This window comes from Zootoca vivipara, chromosome 9 (genome assembly GCF_965207765.1).
Source record: "Zootoca vivipara chromosome 9, rZooViv2.hap1.1, whole genome shotgun sequence".
Lineage (NCBI taxonomy): Eukaryota > Metazoa > Chordata > Lepidosauria > Squamata > Lacertidae > Zootoca > Zootoca vivipara.
In genome coordinates this window covers 23,913,350-23,938,456 of record NC_142592.1, presented here as the reverse complement: position 1 = coordinate 23,938,456, position 25,107 = coordinate 23,913,350, and the positions used below count along the sequence as shown (strand labels likewise).

The 25,107-nt window shown below is 41.8% G+C and overlaps 1 protein-coding gene across 5 annotated transcripts in view; it reads right to left on the bottom strand.

The window, feature by feature from the left end:
• ARID2 (AT-rich interaction domain 2) overlaps positions 1 to 25,107 on the bottom strand; it is a 99,186-nt gene that overhangs the window by 1,817 nt on the left and 72,262 nt on the right. For all 5 annotated transcript variants that reach the window (XM_035128571.3, XM_060279624.2, XM_088676834.1 and 2 more), the window contains 6 exons: positions 21,162 to 24,037; positions 4,772 to 4,917; positions 3,683 to 3,821; positions 2,345 to 2,430; positions 804 to 927; positions 630 to 721 (listed from right to left, as the gene is read on the bottom strand). In XM_035128571.3, coding sequence (XP_034984462.3) covers positions 630 to 721; positions 804 to 927; positions 2,345 to 2,430; positions 3,683 to 3,821; positions 4,772 to 4,917; positions 21,162 to 24,037 — 3,463 coding nt within the window. The remainder of the gene's footprint in view (positions 1 to 629; positions 722 to 803; positions 928 to 2,344; positions 2,431 to 3,682; positions 3,822 to 4,771; positions 4,918 to 21,161; positions 24,038 to 25,107) is intronic.

Genomic DNA, 25,107 nt, shown 5'->3' with positions numbered 1-25,107 from the left:
GTAGATTGGAAGAAAGATGCAGGGAGAGGAACATTATATGGCCAACATTATTGGCATAAGGGTGAAAAGAGATACAGAGGGGTGGATGCATGGGAAGAGGTGCATCCGCAAGGCAAAATAGGAATTATGGGAAATGGGTGTAGCAGGTATCTTTTAAACATTTAAGAATCCCACTGGAAATTCTGTTCCGGGACAGTCATGCCCATTTACTGTGTCGGATGGGGGTAGATAGGTGAATGACAGGATATATTAGAGAACCGAGGAGGTGGAAAGGGGAGGATCACAGGGCGCAATGCACTAAAATGTCTTTTTACTTCTAACAGAGGCTCAGGTCATAGTCACTCAGGTTTTTTTTTCTGTTCATTTTACACCACCTGCCTCTTTCCAAGCTCTTTTGAAAAGAACCATGAAGACTAAAAATGGAATTTAAATACGGTACCAAAACCGAAGCACAGCAAAATCTTATGTTTGCAGGGTGAATCTGCCTATGTGAGAACACTTTTTATCAGAAAAAGCAACCAATACAGAGGCTGCAGAAGCTCAAACATTAATGGCAGTAGTGAATATGAAGTATTACATAGGCTGGCATTATAGTGAGATAAACAATTTTAAAGACATGATCTGCTTACCTGCGACCACATTCTGAATATTTACCAATATTTTTTAATATTAAGGCAGCTGTTAATCGGATGTGTTTAGTAATTGGTCCCTCTTTTTCATCCTTAAACAGAAAAGAAAATAGCTTTAGAACAAGCCCGACAAGAAGACTTTCCTCCTGTTTAATCCATATGCTTGCTACTTACTGTGAAATCTCTGAAAACAAGGTTTCTTGATCCCCTTCTTAGTGCCATGAGGGCAGCACTAGGATGATTGACAATGGCCTTCTGTGCTCTGGGAGTGGAAGAAGCCCCTGCTGCATTTGGTGGCCTAAATGAGATTTTAAAAAAATACAACAAAAGGAATTAAAAAGGGGCACAATAAATATTTCCTCCTGAAAGGCTAGTGCTTGATGCTGGCGGCTAAAAATATTACACTCCTCAATTGAAATCACTGTTCAAATACAAACTCTTATGATCTAAAACAATCATATGTAATGATGATAATAATTTAATAATAATTTTATTATTTATATGCTGCCCATCTGACTGAGTTGCCCTAGCCACTCCTGGGTGGCTCCCAACAAAATATTTTAAAACACAATAAAACATCGACCATTTTTTAAAACTTCCCGGACACATAGAAAGTTATAAATGTTGATTCTAAAGTGGCTAATGTTGTTACAGACCCAGATTTTCCTTTTTTAATATTTGTTTTGCTAATGTGCAAACATATCCAATCTATTCAAATCATATGATAAAGAAAATTTTAAATCCTTTGATAGCCACCCTTAGAATCATGTTAGGATCTTTCCCACACACAGCTGCAGTGTGTAGTGGGTTCCACACAGAGCTCAGTGGCCTGTTTGTTTTCTCCCTTCCCTTCAGTATGCCTTGGAAATAAGTGCACCAGTGCCACTTAGAGAACGGGAGGTCTAGGCATGTCCCAATATCCCTGTCTCCTCTTCTATACTATCTCTAAAAGTGACATAAATAAAATGAGAAGAGAGGAGGACGAGATGGGAGATTAGAAAGCAGCCCACAAATCTTTCTATAATAATTGGTCAGCCTGCTAGTGAGTCTGGCCCATGAGCTGAGGGGAGAAACAAGAGCTCTGCTGAGTCCTACAATGATCCTTTCGTGTGTGGGCAGAGATACTGCATGAGGAAGGATCAGAACTTTTGATGAAGATGAGAGCATTACGAAAGCAGGCAATTCTGGTTCCCATTCAAAATGGGATGAACAGGAATAATGACTTATTCAACTGGCAGTTGAAATTGGAAGGGGGTATAGGTCACCGCTCTCTTGGCATAATGCCTAGTTTCTGTAACTGTGAGAGATTTTAAAAGGAATAGGAAGGATGTTGGGACCCTTCCGCAACAAAGATATTTAGTGTTGGGCTGTTAGAAAAATGCAAAATGGATAGACTCACGAGCAGACATTCCGTACAAATAACACAATCTTCAGTGTACTGTTTGGTGAGTGTACTGTTTGCCAAGCGAAAAATACAGATTTGGTGAGCTACATGCCACCCATAAGCTGTCCCACCCTCTGCCACCAAAGGATCAGAAGGAGCTGAGGTATTAGCCTGGTGATTGGCAATGTGAACTTGCTGCATCCAGCAGAACTTAGCCAGCAATCCTATGCATGCTTAACTGGGACACAGCTTCACCGAACACAGTTGGAATTCTGAGAAAATATGCATAGGATTCTGCTGCTAGATTAACAATGAAGATCATGCCTCTTACTTTGTGGAAGGTTTTGAACTTCCTGCTTGTCCGTGATCATCTTGTTTTAATCCTGCAAGAAGGGCATCTCTTGAGCAATGCTTATCCTATTTGAGAGAAATAATAATAATGTTAAATACATAACACAGACCTAGTAGAGAGAGTGGTGTGTGTGTACATACACATCTCATAAATTGACTGGTGAACATACACAAACACTGCAATTATGTACATTCACATTAATGGGTGGAGAATGTGCACAAAGCAATAGCATCAACAGGAGACTCTGTACACTGCCCAGTAAATACGGAAAAATCAGCAACACCATATTGAAGAATGTGAATTTGAGACATTTTGTACATTGTGTTGTTATAATTCATTGCCTTGTTATTGATTGAAGAATGAAATGCAATGAAGAAGGAAAACACCATTTGGATAAGCACTCTTCTAGCTACTGCACAGAAGCTAATAGAAAAACACCTGGAAAAGGTCAAACCTACAGCCCGTTGATGAATGAGGTAGAAATATTTGGTGCATCATGCTGGTGTCAGCCATTGTAAAAAAATGTATGGTAATAAATATGAACAAGCTCTGATCATGTTTACAGGGAACTGAAAGCACATTATGCATGACCACTCAGAAGTAAGTCTCATTGAGCTCAATGACGCTTACTCCTAGAAAAGTGAATATCAGATTGCAGTGGGTGGTTCACAACATTAAATTAGGAAGAAGAACAAAACATCAGTAAAACAATTCATGGATAAGCATATAAACACAGCAGCATTAAAACCACTTCAGGAGGTTAAAATGCTTTCCAAGCCTGGGAAAATAAAATGGTATTTGCTGGTGGAGGAGAGAGGGGCAGAAATTCCCTTGCTCTGCATTTTATTACTATCAAATTGTGTGTGTGTGTGTGTGTGTTGCAATAAGATGTTTGGTTTGAAACTGACTGCAAGCCCCTGAATTAGAGCACCCTGTTGTTCTCTAGCTGGGCCTTCTGCTGTCTCCCAATATGGTGCATAGAAGGAAGTTATTTCACCTCATGATGCACATGCTCCACCCCATCTATAAGCTATTAGAGGCTCAAGCTGGCAAACTCTCTCCTCACAATTCCCCCTTCATTCCCGCCCTCCCCGCATCCACAATCTTAATTTACTGTAGTTCCTGAAGGCCATTGAGCATGCTCAGATCACACTGGACTGCTTTTTCTGCACTGTTTCTGAGCCTGCTATTCTTGACATTAGAAGGAATGCCCATCACTTACTTTCTAGCATAGAATTTTTATATTTATATGAAAATAATGTCTTTCAAATTTTACATCAATTTCACTGAGAAAAGGGATAGGAGATCAATTTCTACCTGCAAGTGGGTAATGAAGGAAAACCTTTGCCGCTGGAAAGGTTCACAGCCCTCCCATAAACACTGTCCAGGGTAGACGTCTTTTCCTCCATGTTCAGTTGCAGCGTGATAGAAAACCTGGGATGGCGTTTGAAACCACCTAGAAAATGTAAAACATTTAAACTCAGGCAAAGAAGGAATATGATTTTGCTAACAATTTTGTTGCCTGAGCAATCAACATGAATACTGAAAAATAAAAATCCAAGAAATGGCAAATATTAATTATTCAAAAGTTTGACTTACTATCGCAAAGGGTTGCATGCTGCAAAAGACTGTGCAAATATAGTGGCACCTCGGTTTTCAAACGTAATCTGTTCTGGAAGACCGTTCGAGTTCTGAAACGTTCAAAAACTGAAAACCCAATAGCCTACAGCTAGACCTCAGGATCTTACACTCATTGGAAGCTGCGTGGCATGTTCGACTTCCAAGTCGTGTTCGAAAACTGAAGCATTTACTTCTGGGTTTACGGAGTTCAAAAACTGAAATGTTTGTCAATGGAGACGTTTGAAAACCAAGGTACCACTGAACTTATATGCAGCAGAAAGGAATGGATTTGTACCTTTTAAAAAAAAAGCTGATAAAGACCTCCCCTTCCCCAAGAAGGAGTTAAACATTTGTAAGACTGACCACTTGTGCAAACAGAGGCTTGAATGGTGCTAAAGATTCTGTTCAACCATTGACACTGAGGGTAAGGGAATAATGTATTTCAAATGAAGTTCCCTAAAACAAGTCACTAAGGATATTGGCTCTCTCACTCTCCCAAAGATCATCTTCAGCTTTGTCTTCCATCTTCAGTTAAGTGCTTTCTCAAGGAACTCCCTAGCAAAAGAAGACCTTAGTTTCCAGTGGTGGGAAAAGAACCGAGAGAGGGATGGTCTTCTCTATTTCTCTTTTTAAAAAAAACAACCAACCTTGTTTCCTCAGTTAGCTGACAGGTGGACAGGTACTGATGGGAAACTTTAAAAAGGATGGGGTCAATAATCACAAATATCATGTTGCATAAAACTAAACCTTTGTAATATATGGGTCAACTCAAAGAAAAACACTTACTTTTTACAGGATTGCCAGAGACACATGAAATTCTGTCCAGGTTTTTTCACTTGTTCTGTGTGCGAACTTGGTACAGTGAACACAGGTGGTGGCAAACTGACAGATGGGCCCTGGACTTGCATTGGTACTGGTGTGACAGGTGTGCTCTGTGGGAAAATTCAAAACAAGGAGGATTTAAATTCCTGCCCGATTATTGTTTATTGAACAATGCACAATCTGATTTTCACAGAGCACACTTCCAGCGGCAATAGGTGAAACCATAGTGATCAGCAGTTTTGCTATTGACTGCAGAGGGAGATAGATGGTACTCACTGTCTCTAAATAGTAAAATGAAATAAAGACTGGAGTACACTTGAGCTATTTACAGACTTTCCCCAATATTCTATAGCTGCTCTATTTTTACGTTTCAGGTTCAACACAGAATTAGATACAGCTTTTAGGAAGCTTTCCAGATGGCAATCTTTCTCTATAGAGATAAAGTGATGGAGCAATTTAACATACTTGTACGAATTTGGCAACTTATCTTTTTTTTCAGTCAGAGTAATTTAAAGGATTATCTTTAAAACCACCATGTATAGTTGGCTTTTCCTTTCATTGCCTGTAACAAACGTTAAGTAAAGGTTTGAATGAGCAACTCTCAAGATTTGATCAACCTGTTCATTCTTTATATGCCACATGTGCACGTATGATGTTGATATGTAATGAGGCTGTTTTAAGTATTTACCATAATGGTAAAGGTAAAGGGACCCCTGACCATTAGGTCCAGTCACAGACGATTCTGGGGTTGCGGCGCTCATTTCGCTTTGCTGGCCAAGGGAGCCGGCGTACAGCTTCCGGGTCATGTGGCCAGCATGACTAAACTGCTTCTGGCAAACCAGAGCAGCGCACAGAAACACCGTTTACCTTCCCACCAGAGCGGTACCTATTTATCTACTTGCACTTTGACGTGCTTTCGAACTGCTAGGTTGGCAGGAGCTGGGACCGAGCAACCAAATCACTCCGTCCTCCTGATCAGCAAGCCCTAGGCTCTGTGGTTTAGACCACAGCGCCACCCCATGTCCCACCGTAATGGTAGACCTTCACTTTTAAAGGGAGGGGGGAGTAACATACTCCATCTTTCATATACATTTTAAAATGAAAGTGAGATGTTTGAAATCTCTCCATCAGCGTTAACTTTAGCAAGTTAAACATTAGCATGCCAAATAAAACACAAAGCTGGAATCCTTTTTCCCCAACATCTGTGATACTTTCCACAATTTGTTTTTCATTTTAATGAGAAACAGGTACCCACCCACCCTGTATTCTGAGGTTCCAGGATGATTATACCATGTGATTAATTTTTGTAAGACTGGTGCTCATATCAATACAGCCTCTTCAAAACATTTGAAAGGTCATTATTTTGAAAATAAAACAAGTCATACAACATGTATTCAGAATTAAATCATTAATTAAATCAAAAGAACAAAATTATTTTCCAGAGAAATCTGCTAATCCAATTAATATTAGGTAACAAGCTAAAGATAGGATCACAGACTGAGAAACTGTTTTGTATCCATTGCCTAGCTCAGGGGTCCCAGGGACCACTTGACACAGCTGAAAATTCCCTCTGAGGCCCACCAGTCACACAATGGTGGTTTAGGGATAAAGCCAACCACAAAATGGTGGCAGATGGAGGCAGAGTTTGGCATAATCACCTGACAATTAACAGTATCATTTTCTATACATAAATAACCCAGCTTTGGAAATTACTAAATTATTTTCCACCACATTTTCCCTTGTGGCAAGGAGTTCCACAGTTCAGCTTTCCTTAAGCTAAATACAGACATTTGCTATACAGTGGTACCTTGGTTTATGAACTTAATCTGTTCCGGAAGTCCTTTCTTAAACCAAAGCATTCTTAAACCAAGGCGTGCTTTCCCATAGCAGCGAGGGACTCAATTTACAAATGGAAGAGACTCAACGGGAAGCAAAACATGTTCTTATTCCAAGGCAAAGTTCACAAACCAAAACACCTACATCCGGGTTTGCAGCGTTTTTAATCCAAGTTGCTCATAAACTAAGCTGTTCTTAAACCAAGGTACCACTGTGATGATGATGATGATAATAATAATACCACCGACATTTGCTCTGGAGGTATTGCGAAAGTCTCCCCACTTTAGGCAGAATTTGCTGATCCAGATGCTCCAGGTGGTGAAGGCTTTTTATACTCTTTTCGCTTTCCTCCTATTCTCCTTTCACATTTAACCTTTACCTTATCTCTCAACCAAACTGCCAGTTTCTTTCACCCTTCCTTCCTGGTCCTGTTACATGAACTTCTTTCTGTTACAGCTTTCCTGTCTGCTCTCCTTCCTCATCATTCAGAATTAGTTTATGTTAGTACTACAATCTTGATTTTTGTCATATTATTATTATTATTATTATTATTATTATTATTATTAAAATTTGTATACCACCCTTCATCTGTAGATCTCAGGGTGGTTCACAGCATTAAAATACAAGAAGAAAAAACACACAAAATACATAATAAGAACAAGGACAAAAACCAATCAAGCCAATAATCCCCCCCCCAAAAAAAAACATTTAAAGGGATCTAGGATGTAAGTCAGCCAAAGGCCTGTTTGAAGAGGAATGCTTTTGCCTGACACCTAAGTGTACAATGAAGGCGCCAGCTGAACCTCCCTGGGAAGAGCATTCCACAAATGGGAAGCCACTGCAGAAAAGGCCCATTTCCTGTTGCTACTCTCCAGACCTCTCATGGAAGAAGCACACGAAGAAGGGCCTCAGAAGAACATTGCGGGGTCCAGGTAGATTCATATGGAGAGAGGCAGTCCTTGCAGAATTGTGGTACAGAGCCATTTAAGGAATTATAGGTCAAAGCCAGCATTTTGAATTGGGCCTGGAAACTAACCGGCAGCCAGTGCAGTTCGGCCAGGATTGACAGTATATGCTCTAGCCATCTTGCCGTGGGGAGCAGCCTGGCCACTGAATTTTGCACAAGCGCAAGTTTTCAAACTGTCCTTGTGTCTAATGTATTGCAGGAATATAACCAAAGGTTGCCAGAGCATAAACAACAGTTATGCCAGTTTCTATTGCCCTTCAATACCTCCTGAGACCTCCCTTCCCACATCCTCCTTTTGTATCCTGGCCACCTTTAATCAGAAGACAAGGAGTTTCTGGAGCTGGTACTAGTCAGACTAATAGGCTATAGCATGACTATAAGGTGGGGAAGGCTGTGGCACGGAGGCACACCAGAAAGTGGTTCAATGTCCACTGTTTCAGAAACACTGGGCAAGCAGAAGTTGGCATAGGAAAAGAATTACCTGTATCTGACCAGCTTTTGCCATATAGTACACGGTAAACTATAGTCATATGAGTTTCTCCCCCTTAAATAAATGCAAAATATATAGAATTCCAGCAAGTCCACTGGATCATTCAAACAAACCATCATTAAAAGGAGTGAACAAGTGTAAGGCTGAGCACAAGACCTTTTAAAAAGCACCCTGGGCTTATTTTTCTCAGCATTTTCTATGAACGAACATAACCTTGACCATACTATGCCTAGTAGCAAGATGCAGAAATTATAAAAGCCAAGTTTCAGTTGTATGCCTCCTGTGTGTGTGTGTGTGTGTGTGTGTGTGTGTGTGTGTATATATATATATATATATATATATATATATATATATATATGAAACTCCTAAAGATCAGCATAAATTCAAAGACCTCTTCAAGAATGGTCTTACATAAATTAAGGAGAAACTGAACTAAATGCAAGGAGCATAGAGATAATTCGGACTGAAAAATGAATAGCCTGTGTGGCATGGATTTTTTTAAAAAAAAATTCCTTACTGACAATAGATTACTGAAATTCAACTCTCAGTCCATTCATGTTATTCAAAAGTGAATAACAGTAAAATCACAAGCTTAGTCACTCCACCTGGGAACTTCAATGGCTCCATACACAGCAACACATAATAGCTCCTGGAGCTATGCACCTGCTTTGCAGCAACTAGCCTGACCATATCAAGGTGAAGCTGCAGCCAATGGCTTTGGAGCTGCTTGAAGTTTTGCCAACCTGCTTTCCACAGAAGCCTATTTAAATAGGATGGATCAAGTAAGTGCTTATGAGAAGGGGGCACTGGAAAAGGGAGTCAGAAAGTTGACATTTTTCAAGCCCCAGAAGATACCGATTTCTTACTTTTGGAAAACTGGCCCAATATCAAGCACTTCTATGATAACCCAATAATGGGAGGGAAGCATAGCTATACTTAACAGATGTTTCTGGAAAGTCAAATAAAACAAGCTTCCAGGTAAGTTAATACATAGCTCTCTCAGTCACCAATCACAAAAGCAATGCCCTCAAAGGAAAAATACAGAAAGATAATAGAAAGCTAGAAATGATGCCATCTCCTTTCTGTCTCAAACTGCAGCAAATTAGTTGTCCAGATGAAGCTACAAACATAATGCAAAACACTTTAACAATGTGCAATATTTGCAATCCATACTGTTGTTTTAAACAGCACACCAAGCTAGGTGTTTTTCCCATTTGCTAAAATCCAAGTGGGTTGAAATGAACCATCTGCTTGTTGGTGTTCCTGAGACGGTGTAATGTTTATTTAGTGCCCTCCATTTGCCAGACGCTTTTCAGAGGAATTTTTTTTTGCTAACTCTGCCCAAAACTGCTTAAGTAAGATGGACAGGATCAAAACAAAAAGGAAGAAGCCGCTCAGCTTTCATTTACTACTGAGCAGAGCCTCTGCCAAAGAACCAGGGAAAACGGCCATCAGATTTTTGTGAGGAGTCAATTTTACATCAGGGTCTATCACCATGATAATTTGAGTGCAAAGCTGAATGTTGGTTATTCTACCCATCTGGCCTTAATGCACTCTTCACACCATGATTTACACTTATTTTTTAGTTATCTCATTTGAAAAAAGAGAATTATCAATTACATCCCTTTAATGCCAATTCTCTCATGATGCTCAGAGGTACATCTGGGATCTCTACTGAAAACTAGTGGCAGAGAGCCAATAAACCAAAAGGAAAACACACGGCTAAAGAGAGTCATACTTGTGAAATTGGGTTTCCTGCTCTTTCACGGCTTGAGCTGGAGCCCTGAGACCGTGAGCAGGCCAGTTGCATCTGCAAAGGATAAAATCAGTGATGCAGTAACCCAAATTGTTCTTAGACTACATCATCCACAGCATATTTTTAAACCACATGGCTTCTCCGATGGGAACTGTAGTTTAAGGGTAATGAAAATTGTAGCTCTGAGGAGTAAGCAACAGTCCTCGGGTTCTTTGGGGAAGAAGTTATGTACTTTAAGTGTACTTTGAAATGCATGGACTATTACTGTTCTCCAACACAAGGTGTATGCACTGAAAGTTTGATTTGGATCTGCACTGGATACCAAGAAAAAGGTGCCCCCAAATCTCTCGTCACCTCAGCTGAGAATCTGGCCAGGAAAAGAAAGGCGAACATGGTCCCAGCAGCAGCAGCATCTCACCAGTTTTTACATACATACAAAAATGTGTGGGTAATTAGATTACCATTACGATACAGTTTGTGGGTAAAAAAACCAACTATACAGTAAAGGCATTAAATCAAAATACATTACAGTTCCTAACTCACTCTGGGAATTTAGGGTACTGAATCATAAATGCAAACTGTCCTCGGAAAACGCTGTTTCCTTCACAAGCCCATTTTGTATGGTTCATTATTCAAATACATACTACACAGAAATGAAACTATTATTTAAAGGCTACCATTAGTACAATTCAAAGTGCACATAAGCAAAATATACATAATTCAAATAGCAAGGATTTTGTGATAACTGGGAGCATATATATTTATCTTAACACACTGCATACACTGCAGCTTGAATCTGATTTGGGAAAGCAGCCCATTCAAAAAACAACAATAAATATATGATAGCTTAACAGTAATGAAACTGATAATAAGTAAGATTACTCTCAAAGAACTAAACATTCTCTCCCCCCACCCCAAAATAATTTTTCATTCATCCTATCATTCAAAATATATCTTTTTAAAGCTTCAAATATGGCAAAGATAAATGCTAGGCATAAAGGAACCAATCTTTTGAGGTATTTTCACAAACTACTAAACTCAAACAATGTAACTGCTGGTGACAGAAAGGACTTCCCCATCATACCATACAAGGTACATATATTTTTAATTATAAGCACTCTAGTCCTGAGTGCAACTAATGTGAAATTTATTACCTGGAATTTTTATCCTTCCCATTTAACAAGAGACTGAATTTTAGGCATCACAATAAATCACCCTATGAATCAGAAGAGTAGTGGCAGCATAGGAGATACACGCAGGTCCCACTATCCAAACGCTTGTTTTACAAAAAGTCACTTATCCAAACATGAGGAATTAGTATCCAAACCCCTCTATACACACTGCCAATCCGAACAGCCAAACCTGCATGTAGTACTGTAAGCAAATATGCAGCCTTAAACAAGCGTTACCCTATTCTATTTTGCTGGACCATGGCAGCTGTTTTGCCAGAAAACATGATGGGAGAGAGGAGAATGGGGGAGAGATTGAACAAGAAAGCATTTTCCCTTCCTTTTGTAAGTTTTCAGATGGTTTTGTGGCAAGAGGAGCATCATTTGCAATTTTACCTCAGACAGCAAAATGTCCTGGGCTGGCCCTGTTCAACATTGATTCCATGTATTCAAAATGTAGAATCATAGAATCATAGAATCATAGAGTTGGAAGAGACCACAAGGGCCATCCAGTCCAACCCCCTGCCAAGCAGGAAACACCATCAAAGCATTCCTGACAGATGGCTGTCAAGCCTCTGCTTAAAGACCTCCAAAGAAGGAGACTCCACCACACTCCTTGGCAGCAAATTCCACTGCCGAACAGCTCTTACTGTCAGGAAGTTCTTCCTAATGTTTAGGTGGAATCTTCTTTCTTGTAGTTTGAATCAGTTGCTCTGTGTCCGCTCCTCTGGAGCAGCAGAAAACAACCTTTCTCCCTCCTCTATATGACATCCTTTTATATATTTGAACATGGTTATCATGTAAGAGTAGGAAAACTACATATAAAGCCAAACATATAATGCAAATTATCTTGAGATTCTTTATTCAAGAACTAAGTTTAAAAACAACCCCAACTCATGCTTATTGTTGACAGGCTTGCAAGTCAGAGTGGTTTTAAATTAATCCATAGCTTTCGAGGATAAAAGGTGTTATAACCAAGACAGTGTCTGGAAACATATGCAAGTTTCCCAAATATAAGACAAAGAAGAAATACAATCCTCTAGGTTACAAGGCCTTGAAGTGCAGTGCCATGGTTAAAAAAAAGTATTTTGAACTGCAGCCTGATCCAACTAGTTTAGTATGATTGTATGTGGTCTGAGCTAAATGTTTGGCTCTATCCTTTATTTGTAAGTGAACTGATGTCCAAGAGAGATCAATCTGCTCCAGAAATCTACAGTACATGAAAAACCAAGAGTCAGTCATGAGGGCAGCTTGGCCCATCTGTTCTCAAAGATATATTTTAGAAAAGCTGTGTTCCTCATCTAGATGGGTGCCTTATGGTGCACATCAACCTCTGCCCTTAAGAGAACTGTAGGACTACTTGGATGCAAGCATAATGTACTCTATATAATGAATGATTCTGTACAGAGTCCAGTAAAAACAACAACACACCAATTCACAGATTTCTGCAGCATTTAACAAGAGTGTATCCTTAGTCAATAAATGTAAAGAACAAATGTAACTAGAGCCCTATTGGATCCATGAAAGGGCTTCCTAGTATACAATCTCATTTCTAGCACTGCTAGAAAAAGCCAACAAGCCTGATGGCAACAGCCCTTCCTTGCTATTGATCTTGCAACAACTGGTAGGTTTCATTGTGCTATCATGGCAAAGAGCCACTGATAGATCATCCTTTATGAACTTGCTTAGTGAATTCCATTAGTTAAATATCTGCTGTGTGAAGCAGTCCTTTGTTCTGAATCTACTGCTAATCAAGTTCATCTTGAGAAAGGTGAATGGAAGAAGGTTCATAGAAGGACAGCCACTTATGTCCCTTGAAAAGCCTCTCCGGAGCATTCAAGGTGTCTTGGACAATGGGACAAGGTCCAGGTGTCAATGCTGGACTCCTGCAGCCCCTCACACTTGATCCTACATTAGTCAGGACCACCTTCCCCAACCCTCCAAACTGGGTACGTTTCACCTGCTTGTATACCATCCCACATTGCTCAGGAGGGCTCCTCAACCCCCTGGGGATGCTTTTCTGTGGATCCAGGCAGCACCAAGAGGGAGGGATTGAAATTTCATTCTGAAAATTCCCTTCTTCTCACTCGTCTTAGAATCCAAAACTACAGGTGCAATTCAACATAGTGCTAAGCAGATTGTTCCATCAGTGGAAGCATTTCTGCTTGCCAGCTGGAACAACCTCATCTCTCAATGCCCTCAGGGTTTTGCTGGTAACCCTGACCTCCCCAAGCAGAACTTGTGAGGCAGGAGTTGGTACATCGGTGGTAAAAGTCCTGTTGCACTAGCAGGATTCATTACTTCCACTAGCTTAACAACTTAATTAAATCCAGCCCTATTGTCTCTCCAAAGCCCGGCTCCGAAATGTGGGCAATGAAGAACATCTCCTTTGTTATTTTCACAGTTTCCAGACCAAGTCCATGACTTCTCATGTTAAAAAAGGCTGTCAGGAAACAGACCAGGAAAGACATCAGTTGGAGAGTTTGAAGGAGGACTGGGCTACATAGTCAGATGGTTTGATGCAGTGTGTCAGCTTCATACTGTCATAAGTTTGTTTTAGCATAATTAAGCTGAAAGTGTTAGTAAGTTGCTCCTCAGGGGGGAAAAAACCTTTGGAAAAATTAAACAATTCCCAAATGAGTCTGTGAACAGAGTAGCCTGGATGCGAACATGTATAGAATATCCATGTGATAGAGATCTGAATTACATTTGACTTTTTTGGCACCTGCACATTGGATGTCACATTTCTAAAAAGAGGCCCAAACCATACAGTTATTACACATTTCAGGGGGCTTCAATTTCACGGGTGAGGGTATAGGCCCCATTAAAACATGGTGTTCATTCAATACGAGAATGTCAGGTGGGCCACAGAAGTACATTTCCAATTCTCTACCTCATTGTTAACATACACAAATTTTGTGTGTTGCACTGGGTACAACAACCTAATTCAAAGTGTTTAACCTTTCAAAACTAAAAATGGATTGGGGTTGTGTTATCTGAAGGACTGCCTTCATTCATTATAATCCTTCCCAAACACTTAGATCTGCTGCAGGAGTCCTTCTTTTGCGCCCACGGTCAAATATCTGTTAGGTTTGTGAGTGCAAGGGGGAGGTGGTCTTAATGGTGGCTCCAGCTGACTTTTTTGCCCCTAATGTTGCAGTCTTGAAGTGGCCTTCACTGCCTTTAACTGGGATCACAAGTATGTTAAGAAAGCTGATTTGGAGCTGCTTCCTGACATTAACTTGGGGGGGGGGGGGAATCATAGAATCATAGTTGGAAGAGACCACCCACTGCAATGCAGCAATCTTTTGCCCAACATAGGTCTCAAACCTACTACCCTGAGAAATTATTTAATACTATCTGTTATAGCTATTATTTATAGTTATCACTCCTTTCTTGAGTATCATTTTGTGAGGATGTGCCCATAAAGCAGTTTGCAAATACTTTTAAACAACAAATAAACAAACAATACAGTTGGAATTACACTGGAACAGGGCTGAAGTAATCCATGTAAAGAACAACCCAAGGGCATCTCATAACAGAACTTAGAGAGACTGGGGTTTTACCATATTAACATACAGATAAAATAGGATAAGGCCCATCATACTACAAGCAATAGGAACACAATAAATAAATTGACAGTCAAAAGTTATCTGAAGGAGTAGAACATAAAACAAGAAGTCATCTATGATCAAGAGGAAAATTTGCAATTCAGATCACTTGGGTGTATTTACAGAATATACACAAAATCACAAAGTTATCTAAAAACAATCAACATTTTGGAGATGCTCCGAGTAAGGTAATAGGGGCTTGCTACATAACACAAACACTGAGATGATTTATTTGAGAAGTTGTTCTAACTCTATAAGTATCTAGTAAGCATAGTTACACAAGCGGATGGGGGAGGCACCACAAGCTATGTTTTTGCACAGAGAACATTTTTTACAAAAGTCTCACAAATTAGAATGGTTAGAAGAGTACTTCTGAGACATCATCTATACATTACTTTAAAAAACCTTTTACTTTTACTTATCAAACTTCTCTTTTACTAAAATACAAGTAAAAAAATCTGGATTTGTTTCATTTCTGCTTCGTGTCAATTACAGAGGAATAAAGGAATCTTTGTTACTTTCACCAAAACTTGCAAATCATGTATTTATTTAAATATTTTATTTCTCCCTCCTCTCCACAATAAGGCTCTCCTGAGAGTAAGGAGACCCTACTGCACGGGTGTCAAACACAAGGCCCGGGGGCCTAATCCGGCCCGCCAGACCTCATCATGTGGCCCGCTGAGCGCCCCAGCCAGCGGGACCCAGCAGCGGGACCTTGCTGCTGAAGCAAAGCACCGACAAACAGCTGGGGCCGGGGGGGGGGGTAGAAAGGCGGCCAGAGCAGCGCTGCGTGGAGCGCCCCGAGCCACAGCAGGAGAAGGAGGAGGCAGCTTGCTGGGTCAGTGCCCGGCAGCGCCGCACGGAGAGTCCCGAGCCTCTGGGACGCAGCAGTGCTCTGTAGCACTTTGAATCCTCCTCCTCCTGCCACGGCTCGGCGCCTGGAAACGGCTGCTGCTGCTGAAGCACAGACAAAGCACCCAGCAGCGCCGTGTGGAGGAGGAGGATTCAAAGTGCTACAGAGCATTGCTGCGTCCCAGAGGCTCGGGACTCACCGACCCGGCAAGCCGCCGCCGCCTCCTCCTCTTGCCTCACCTCCTCCTCCTCCTGCCGCGGCTCAGCCTCATGAACGTGAGCTCAGCAGCGGCTCAGCCCCACAAACGTGCAACTCTGAGGCTTTACACACTTCTCCTAAAACGGACACCCGCTGCCTCACGCTGCACGGGAAATGCTTTTTGCCCCTGGGTCCCTTCGCGCTCTTTTCTGGCGCTGAATCAAGGCAGCGACCCCCCCTTCCCTTTCTTTCTTCCTCTCTCTCGTTCTTATTCTTTCTTTTCCTCTCCTTCCTTCCTTCTTTATCTCCGTCTTCTCTACCTCTTTCTTTTTCTTTTCTTCTTTATTCCCTTCCTTATTTCCTACTCTTCTTTCTCTCCCCTCTTTCCTTCCTTCCTCTCTCCCTCCCACTCCCTCTTTTCTTCCTTCCTTCCTTCCTTCCTCCCCTCCCCTCCCTCTCCTCAGAAACATAGGATGCTGCTTTATACTTCTGGCCCTTAAACCCTGGAACCAGGAGAGCAGCTCCAGTGAGTCAACCTCAGCCAGTCCCTTTGGTGAAGGGTGGTGGCTCACTGGCAGAACATCTGTCCTGCATGCAGAAGGACCCCAGCATCTCCAGGTACTAGTAGCTCTGCAAAGGTCCTGCATGAAACCCTAGCGAGCCTCCACCACCCAGTGCAGTTACCAAAAATCATTTTTCAATAAATTGTACAATAATTTTACATTTGAATATCTACTTGCCATTATTCTGACTATGTTTCTGCTTTCAGAGCTAGTTATTATTTACATTATTACAAAAAACAGTAATAATTGAATGCAGTGACAATAATTTATGATAATAAAGAGTGGACACATAGTCCTACAGATACAACCGGCCCTTTGAGGGTGACCAAACTGCTGATGCGGCCCCCGATGAATTTGAGTTTGACACCCCTGCCCTACTGAATATGAATGGGCTGAGCTGCAATAAGGTCAAGGGTATGTGTGAGGAGGGGACCTGAAAATTGGGGAGGGGCACCCATCAGTGAGTGGGAATCATCCAATTCAGCGGGGCACCCAACTCTCCGGAGAGGCTTTTCAGGGTGAAGGGAAGAAACAAAGGAAGTCAGCTTCCACAAGTCTTCGACTGCAGACTTTTCTCTGAAACTATTGTCTATAGACAAGAAAATGCTAACATTTTGACATAAAAATATATATAATACAACAACAAAACAGAAAAGGAATGTGGAATGTAGCTGAGCCCAATATCCTTATACAATAACCACAATAATGGTATTTCCTGTATCTCAGATTTCAGTGTCAGTCATCAATCAGTCATTCAATAGGTAGTGGAACAACAGTCAGTACTGTAGTTCTTAGAGGTTTCAGAAAAATGTACTTTAAAGTTGTCTGCAAGCTTCAATCCTGGAGGCAGACTGAAAATGCTGCCCTGCTATAGCAAACATGATTAAGGCATCATTGTTACTGAGAATTTTCCTACTGACCCCTATCATTGTCATCTGCTGTTATACTACAGGCTATTTCCCCCCTCTTGACCCAGTAATCCTTTCAGGTAGAAAAGGTTCTAAAATATGCCCACACATACAAACATTTCCTGAATGAGGAACATATCTTCCAACATTTTAGGTTCATAAACACTTGCAATTCACAGTTCCACCCAGCTTCAAAATATTTTAATGCAAATTATGCAAGAGAGGGCAGCAGTTATGGTCCCTATAGCAATTGGTGAAGTAATTAATGTGACTACAGCAGCAGAACTAAAAATTGCAGAGGTAGGGGAAAGTACCAGGGATGGCTCCTGCAATATTTTACAATAGCTATGAATCACGCTGAGCATGCACAGAGTTCCTTCATCAGTGAATTACTGCAGCCTTAGAATTAAAGAGCAGGCATTCCATTGCAGTTGGCACCCTTATTTCTAAAAGGAAGGAATCCTTTATCTAATTCAAGCATTGCTTCAGCTCCCAAGAAAGAGGTGCTTCAACCCATCAGCAATCTCTCTCTCCCCACAGCACAAAAGCAATCTCCCTTGCTTTGTCTTCTGGTCCTTCAGCCTAGGGACAATCCCCCTGCAACAAGATACCCATGACCCCAAACACACACATTCTCTGGCACTTCCTCCCCTCTGGATATGCTCTCCTGCCTCCCTCTTCTGGCTTTCACATTCCTAATTTCCCAAGGAATGAGAGGCAGACAAGAGAAAGAACTCTTCCATGCCCTCTCTCATCTTTCCACCCACTTAATAATTACAGCCTTCTTACCTTAGAGGCTTGACAAGATTTTGTGACTTGTAAAGAGACAGCAGGATACATAGTTAATAGTCTAGCTGTAGTCTTGATACAAACAGCTAAACAAACAGGATTGTGATGTCATAATTATGTCATCCAATAGAGGAATGTTTTCAGCCCACCTGCTGGCCAACTTTAAGTACATTTTCATGAAATTATAACTACTGTGAAACTTCTTATTCATGGTCTAGCTCAGGCACCCCCAAACTTCGGCCCTCCAGATGTTTTGGACTACAATTCCCATCTTCCCCGACCACTGGTCCTGTTAGCTAGGGATCATGGGAGTTGTAGGCCAAAACATCTGGAGGGCCGCAGTTTGGGGATGCCTGGTCTAGCTACTGGTTCCCAAACCTTTTTCTGTCCAGACCACTTGAAATTTGCTGCAGGTGTTCACTGCACCACTTAATGATTTTCTGGCCTGTTGTAGTAATTATAATGTACTGATGCTGTGTGATATTTAATTGCATTTTTATAGACAAACCACAGACCACTTGAATGAAGCTTATGGACCACAGTTTGGGAACCCCTAGACTAAGGTACTGGCCCAATTAACGGGTTAGACACTGAAATTCAAGACTGAGAAAAATCCTTACTAAAAATAACTTTTCTTCTTGTGCTAGGGTAGATCTTTTTTCAAGCTTTCTGATACCTTTGTCCCCATCCCATGAAGCGTGATCCACAAACATACAAAGACAAGAGGTTGCTGGGAGCAGGGTTGTAAATAAAAATTCCTGGCATCCAACCACTGAGGACATGTACGTGGTGCTTGTTCCAATGTGGAGACCGCCCACTCTTCAGTCCAGCATCACTCTTCCCTCCAGCAGCACAAATTAGATATTCAACCGGTGAAGGGCTATGAGAGCAGAGCAGAGCAGCTGACTCTATGCAGCAGGGGACTTTCCCTTTTGTGCGTGAATTCACATACCACATTCTACCGGCATTTGAGTAGCTTTCCATTTTTCCACATTTAGGGAATGCTTTTGGCCCTGACTTGCCTCCATGGAATATCTACACATCCATCCAAAAACTCCTGCCTGTTCAAGAGGATCCTGGGGCATGCAGGAGAGTCCACTGTATGTGAACCGAGGCCGCTACCTAGAAAGCATCCCAGATTTCCCCAAAGCTGTGTGTCATAGGCACAATTGGTACCAGTGGGCAGGTTGCCTTTCATGGTTGAGTGGATTGACAGCATTTAAACATTATTGGCTTACAACTAAGAAAGCACTGATACAACTTAGGAACACAGTTCATATCTCTGGTCACATATCCCACATGGACTGCGGAATTGTATCTGCTTAGATACAGCGTTTCTATTGGCTCTTGCCAAGAGAAGGACACAAAGCAAGATCAGTGTCGCTGATATGTGAGTGAAATATGCTCCATTTCTCCTTTTGATGTGAACTGGATGAAGCTGCATCAATGCTGAACTTGTACCTGGAGGAATAATAGGTGGGGGGCCAACATCCTGACAAAACAGAGACACTGCTGGTGGACAAAAATAAATAGCAATAAATATCCATGCTGTTTGGCTAGTAGAGTTACAAATATTTCAAATCCGAAAACTGAACATGCTGCAGAGCTCAGGAAGTTGGAGGGTAAAAAAAAAAAAGAGATGTACAAGATCACCAATATGTGCTCTGTGGATGATCCTGGTGATATATACAACAGAACAGAGATGAATAAATTTGCACATTATGGGCACATACAGTTGTAATTATACAATCATTCATATTATAGTCTGCAGAAAGGCACAATTCAGCCAAAGCTTAGCGCTTTTCCACAGAAATCAATGCTGCTTAAAAACCTATGCCCCAGTCGCTGAAATCAATGCAACAGAAAAGTGCCAAACTTTGCCTGCTTCTATCCCATTTCCAGTTGTTGCTTTTTTGGCAACTTGACTGTGGAGAAACCGAAGAAAACTAGATTGTTTCTTCTAATGCATCTAAAATGTGTGTATGCTGGATTTCCACAATCAAGTGAACCCCCCCCCCCCTAAGATTTCATTATGTTTTCTTCAGAACTTCATTTTGGACATGGCTTCAAGGCTTTCCCCTTTTTTCTAATTCCTATTTCTCATGTTATTCATTTTAATGATGTCTTTGCTAAAGATTTGATTTCCTGCTGTTATTGTTGTATACAGTTTTGGAATGCCTGAACATTATTTAATTTTTTATAAGCCACCATGTGGAAAGGTGGGATATAAATAGATTAAATTGATACATTCTAAAAAAGAATCTGAATGTGCCCCTTTGATACGAGAAACATATTTCTCCCAGATAAATACTCTACTGTGGAACAGTAGGTGAGCTATATGCTCATCTCAGGAGTTTTTAAAGCTACAAATGTCTCTCTAGCACACCACCAATAAAATGTGCACGTCAGGGGAAAGCTAGCAGTTTTACTTTCAGTACTGCAGCTCTATTGTTGAACATAAGGACCCAAAAATAAGTGGAGGTAATGTCACATACATATTGTTTTCATCAAAATGAAGATTATTAACAATATATATAACAGGTGAAGTAATAGGGAAAATATATTTTTTGATCCAGTGAAGAGACAGTATATCTACTGATGAAGAGTTGATATTACCCATTACATGCTCAAATGTCTCAACCATTTCAATAATCCTCCAATTTTTGTAATTAATCTATATGCAGAAGGGGAAAACATTGCTAATATATCCCTTAGTTACATGTTTGTTTTATACAAAGCTGCATAAGGCATATGTAAAGTATACATGCTGCATAAATAAGACATCAATTGCAAATAGAGACATTAAGATGCAAAACACAGCCTTGAATGCGACATATGCAGGAACAAAATCACGTTAAAACCACAAAATGCAAGGAAACATCACTCAGTTTTCAGAAGAGAACCCACAATAAAATAAGTGAATACAAAAGGTTTGCCTGTGCATAATCAAATTATATCCTGATAGACTGCAGTTCATTTCAGTGAATTTAAGCTGTACTATACTCCCATTGCTTAAACAATAACAGCGAGTGATACCACATCAGTATATGAATGTACAAAAGAGTTTCCTTAACATTTCCAAGCTAGTGTACGAAATAATGCAAAAGTGGAATTTGTACATCTCTACACACACACACACACACAAAACAGACAGACAGACACACACACACATTTGGGTAGCTAAAATAAGTAAAAACGAAGGCTCTGGACCTACCTGTGTGACCATACTTTGCATGTATGGTACTGGATGCTGCTGTTGCTGTTGCTGCTTTTGCTGAGCAGCACTTTCTATTGCTACTTTTGCTACAGTACTTGGATCTGCTCCAGCTGGCACAGCAACCATAGTTGCACTGCAGCCAGCCTTGTTAGGGTCACTGATTGTAACAATTCTAACTCCTACTTTATTTGGGATTCCTGGAACATTTTCCCTATCGTTATCCTCTGCTGGCCTCTTTACAGTTTTGCACTCTGCTGTGCCATTAGTCGACCGAACTTCAGATGACAGGGTAGCCAGGGGCCCACGAGGTCCTGAGTGTGGAACTGCTATGATTTGATGCCCCTGTATAACAGAGGCCGTTGACTGTGGCGAAACTACTACACTTGGGCGTTGCTGAGGCACATCTGAATTCAAACTTGAAGCTAGAGGTCCGTTAGGTACATCAGCAATGGTACCACTAAGTTGCTGGGTTAACAGTTTTGAAGCCTCTTGTGTACTGCTTACAGCAGACGTAGTACCCAAACCTAATACAGGTCCGTTGGAAAATCTTTCCCCTTGATCACCTTTGGCAGCATCTTGTTGTGTGGCATCCATATTCCCTTGTTCTACTGGAGAAATCTCACCATTTCCTACATGATTGGAAGTTTTGTGATTTGGAATGTTTTTGCTTAAATGGGAACCATCGCCTTTTTCAAAGTCACAGATTCCATTAACGAGGGGTTTCCTCAAATCACTTTTAATTTCCTGCGTTTCTGGTTGCTCAGAGTTCTGCTTTCCAAGAGCTCCGTTTTCACCCAAGTCTAATGACGGTCCATTACTGACCTGCGAGAACTGATTGGCCTCATTCTGAGTTTTCCCTGAGTTAGCTGGAGGTAGACTGGAGTCATGTTTTCTTCCGTTTAGAAGACTTCCCGCTTGTGTTTCATTTTCCTTTGCATCGCCGTTGCTGGTGTTTACAGCTGCTCTTCGGCAAGAAGGGTTCTCCATGACCTCAATTTTACGCTCGTGAATATGTAAACCTGTTGCCTCCTTTGCTTCTTCTTCCTTTTGGCAAATGATTTTGTCTCCTTTGAACGGGGGAGCAGCAGGAGAACATGATTGTCCGGCTAGAGGTGCCTGGGTAGGTGGAAGCGTTTGCACCTGCAGCCCAACTCCTGCCTGAGTGCCACTCACCGCAATTCCAGCTGGAGCAATGATCGCATTTCCCTGACTCACAGTTGCCGTAGCAAAACTAGTATTTGGCACAACTGTTATGGTGACCTGATTGCCAGAAGTCCCTTGGAAAATGGTTGCTGGACTATTTGAGATCAACTGGCCTGGCAATATTTGTAAATTGGAAATGGGAACTGTTTGGACTGTTCCTTGGGGCTGGATTGCACTCTGCACCAACTGAACGTTTTGCTGTCCAACTAGGAGTGGCTGAGCCGAAGACTGCCCTTGAACTCCAAAACTTGGTGCTTGGTTATTTGCCATCTGATAAACTACTTGAGGGCTGGGAGCTCTTGCGTTGTTTGGAGGAGGAATCTGCGGCGCTGGGAGAATTAGCTTGCCTCCGGGAGTCGATGGGCCTCGCTTAGGAAGCAACAGCTGTTTTATCAGGCTTGACTCACTAGGAGGAGGCTGGCCCACTGCTGGGTTATTTTGCTGCGACTGAACTTGCATCTGTACCTGCTGTTGCTGCTGGACTTGTATCTGTGGCTGGGACGGTGCTGGTGAATGCTGCTGTTGTTGCTGCTGCTGCCTCTTCACAGAAAGCATCTGGCTGACTGTGGGAGGGGGTCCTTGTGTTTGCGGGGTGAGCGGTGGAGAGGATATTACGGTAGGGACTTGATTACTTGAAATTGGTCCAGGTGACGGGGAGGAAGCTGGCGTTAGGTTTGGCTGCCCACCCAACTGCACAGCTTGGCCAGTGGGAATCGAAGCGGGATTGGTAAGAACAATTTGGTGAATGGCTGGTGCGTACGTTGGACCTTGCTGAGCTGGCTGGCTTACGATCACGACACTTTGCTGAGGTGGCGGAGGCTGCTGCTGCTGCTGTGACGGCTGCATGGGCTGCTGTACCACTGTTGCGGGAACTTGCTGAGAAGGGAGGGGCTTTGGTGCAATGTTCTGAAACCCTACTCTAGATGTCGGCGGATTTTGGACGCCAGCGATCGTGACCACCTGTCCAGCAGCAACTTGGAAATTCTGAACTGTAGTAGCAGTGACTATATTGGAAGATGAAGTTGTGACATACTGCTGAGGTGCTATGATGACTGTGTCTTGTTGCTGGTTACCAGCTGTGGACTGCTGAGATGATGTTTGTACTGGCTGTGATGATGTGGTAATGAGCTGTTGACTCTGGGAAACGGCTGATGTGCATGCTGGTATGTTCTGTACTCTGCCAAATATATGGCCCTGAGGTACAGCTTGTTGAATTACCGTAACAGGAGTACCTGAGGGTATTTGTCCCGGTACCACCGCGTGCAAAGGGGACTGCTGAATTACAGGTTGATGAAGCAAAGTCTGAGAGCTGACAACAGTAACGGAGGGTTGTGGCCCTGCAATGCTAGGATTCTGATTGGAAGGTTGTGCGCCACCACCTACAGCAATAGTAACAGGAACTGCAGACTGGGGAACGGTGCTCTGTATGACTGTGGCCTTGACTACTTCACAAGAAATCGGAGCTTTATTCTGTATGACAGTCATGGGAGCATTTTGTTGTTGTTGACTGTGAACTGAAGGGTTCTGTAGTATCCTGGACCCAGTCTGTACCACTGTTGGTGCGCCTTGAATAGGAAAAGACATTTGTGTTGCAGTTAGAGTTGAAGACTGATTGTTAATAGAGGTCCTTGGAAAATAGTTTCCAACACTTGGCGGTCCATGTGGGAGTCCTGTAAACCAAATTAAAGGGGGGGGGAGAGGCCATTAGTGGGAACCTTGAGATTATAGCAAGCAACACTTCAAAGTAGAAGTATTATTAGTTAACTTAATCACACATTGTTTTTTAATTAGCTTTGGGGTCAGCACTAACCACAGACTTTGTACATACCAGACAGAGGTTCAAGTATCTATCACTGTACTTTGAAATGGTGTCCATGTATGCCCCTTCCTCTCCTTATATCTCCAAGGGCCAACAAAGGTGTAGAATGCCCTCACAAGGAGATAAAGAACTACAGAACTTTTAGAAGACATCTGAAGGCAGCCATGTATCAGTAAGTTTATAATGTTTGATTTTTTAATGTTTCTGTATATGTTGGAAGCTGCCCAGAGTGCCTGAAGCAAGCCAGCCAGACGGGTGGGGTATAAATAATAAAATTGTTGTTGTTGTTATGGTTCATCCCAGCTGAATGCCCAATTCACCAGGTACACATGACCTCCTTTTGGATAACATCAGTGTGCTACAAAATGCAGGCTTACGATTTAAGTTGTTAAATAATAATTTGTGTTATCTACATCAACCAACATGGAAACCAGGTGAAGTAATCTCCTCTACCCCCAGAAAAATGCTTTCCAAAGCATTGTAACATTTCCAAAGCATCGTAACATTGCCTCCATGGTTGTGTGTGTGTAAGTGTGTGTGTGTATCTGCATATCTAATTTCACACACCAGCCCACCATGCAGTACACTTATAACATGTATACCTTGCTTTTGAAAAAAAAACACCACAATTCCAGGGCAGCTTAGTGAACACATGGCTTTGGAACACAGGCTCCCCCTCAGCCTCCAAGTAGAATGTCTGGTACTGCCCTGCACACCAGCAGGAATGTCTCACCCATATGATCTGCATGCCTTCTCTTTGTAGTGGAAGGATCATATGGCAGGCTATACATAATCAACTGCATCAGACTCTAGATGCAGAAAAGAATGCATGTGAGCATAACCCTAGTTCCCATGCCACACTGGGTAAACATGTCTCTACAGGTAGCACCATGTATAGTGGCCAGACCTGCCTTCCCAACA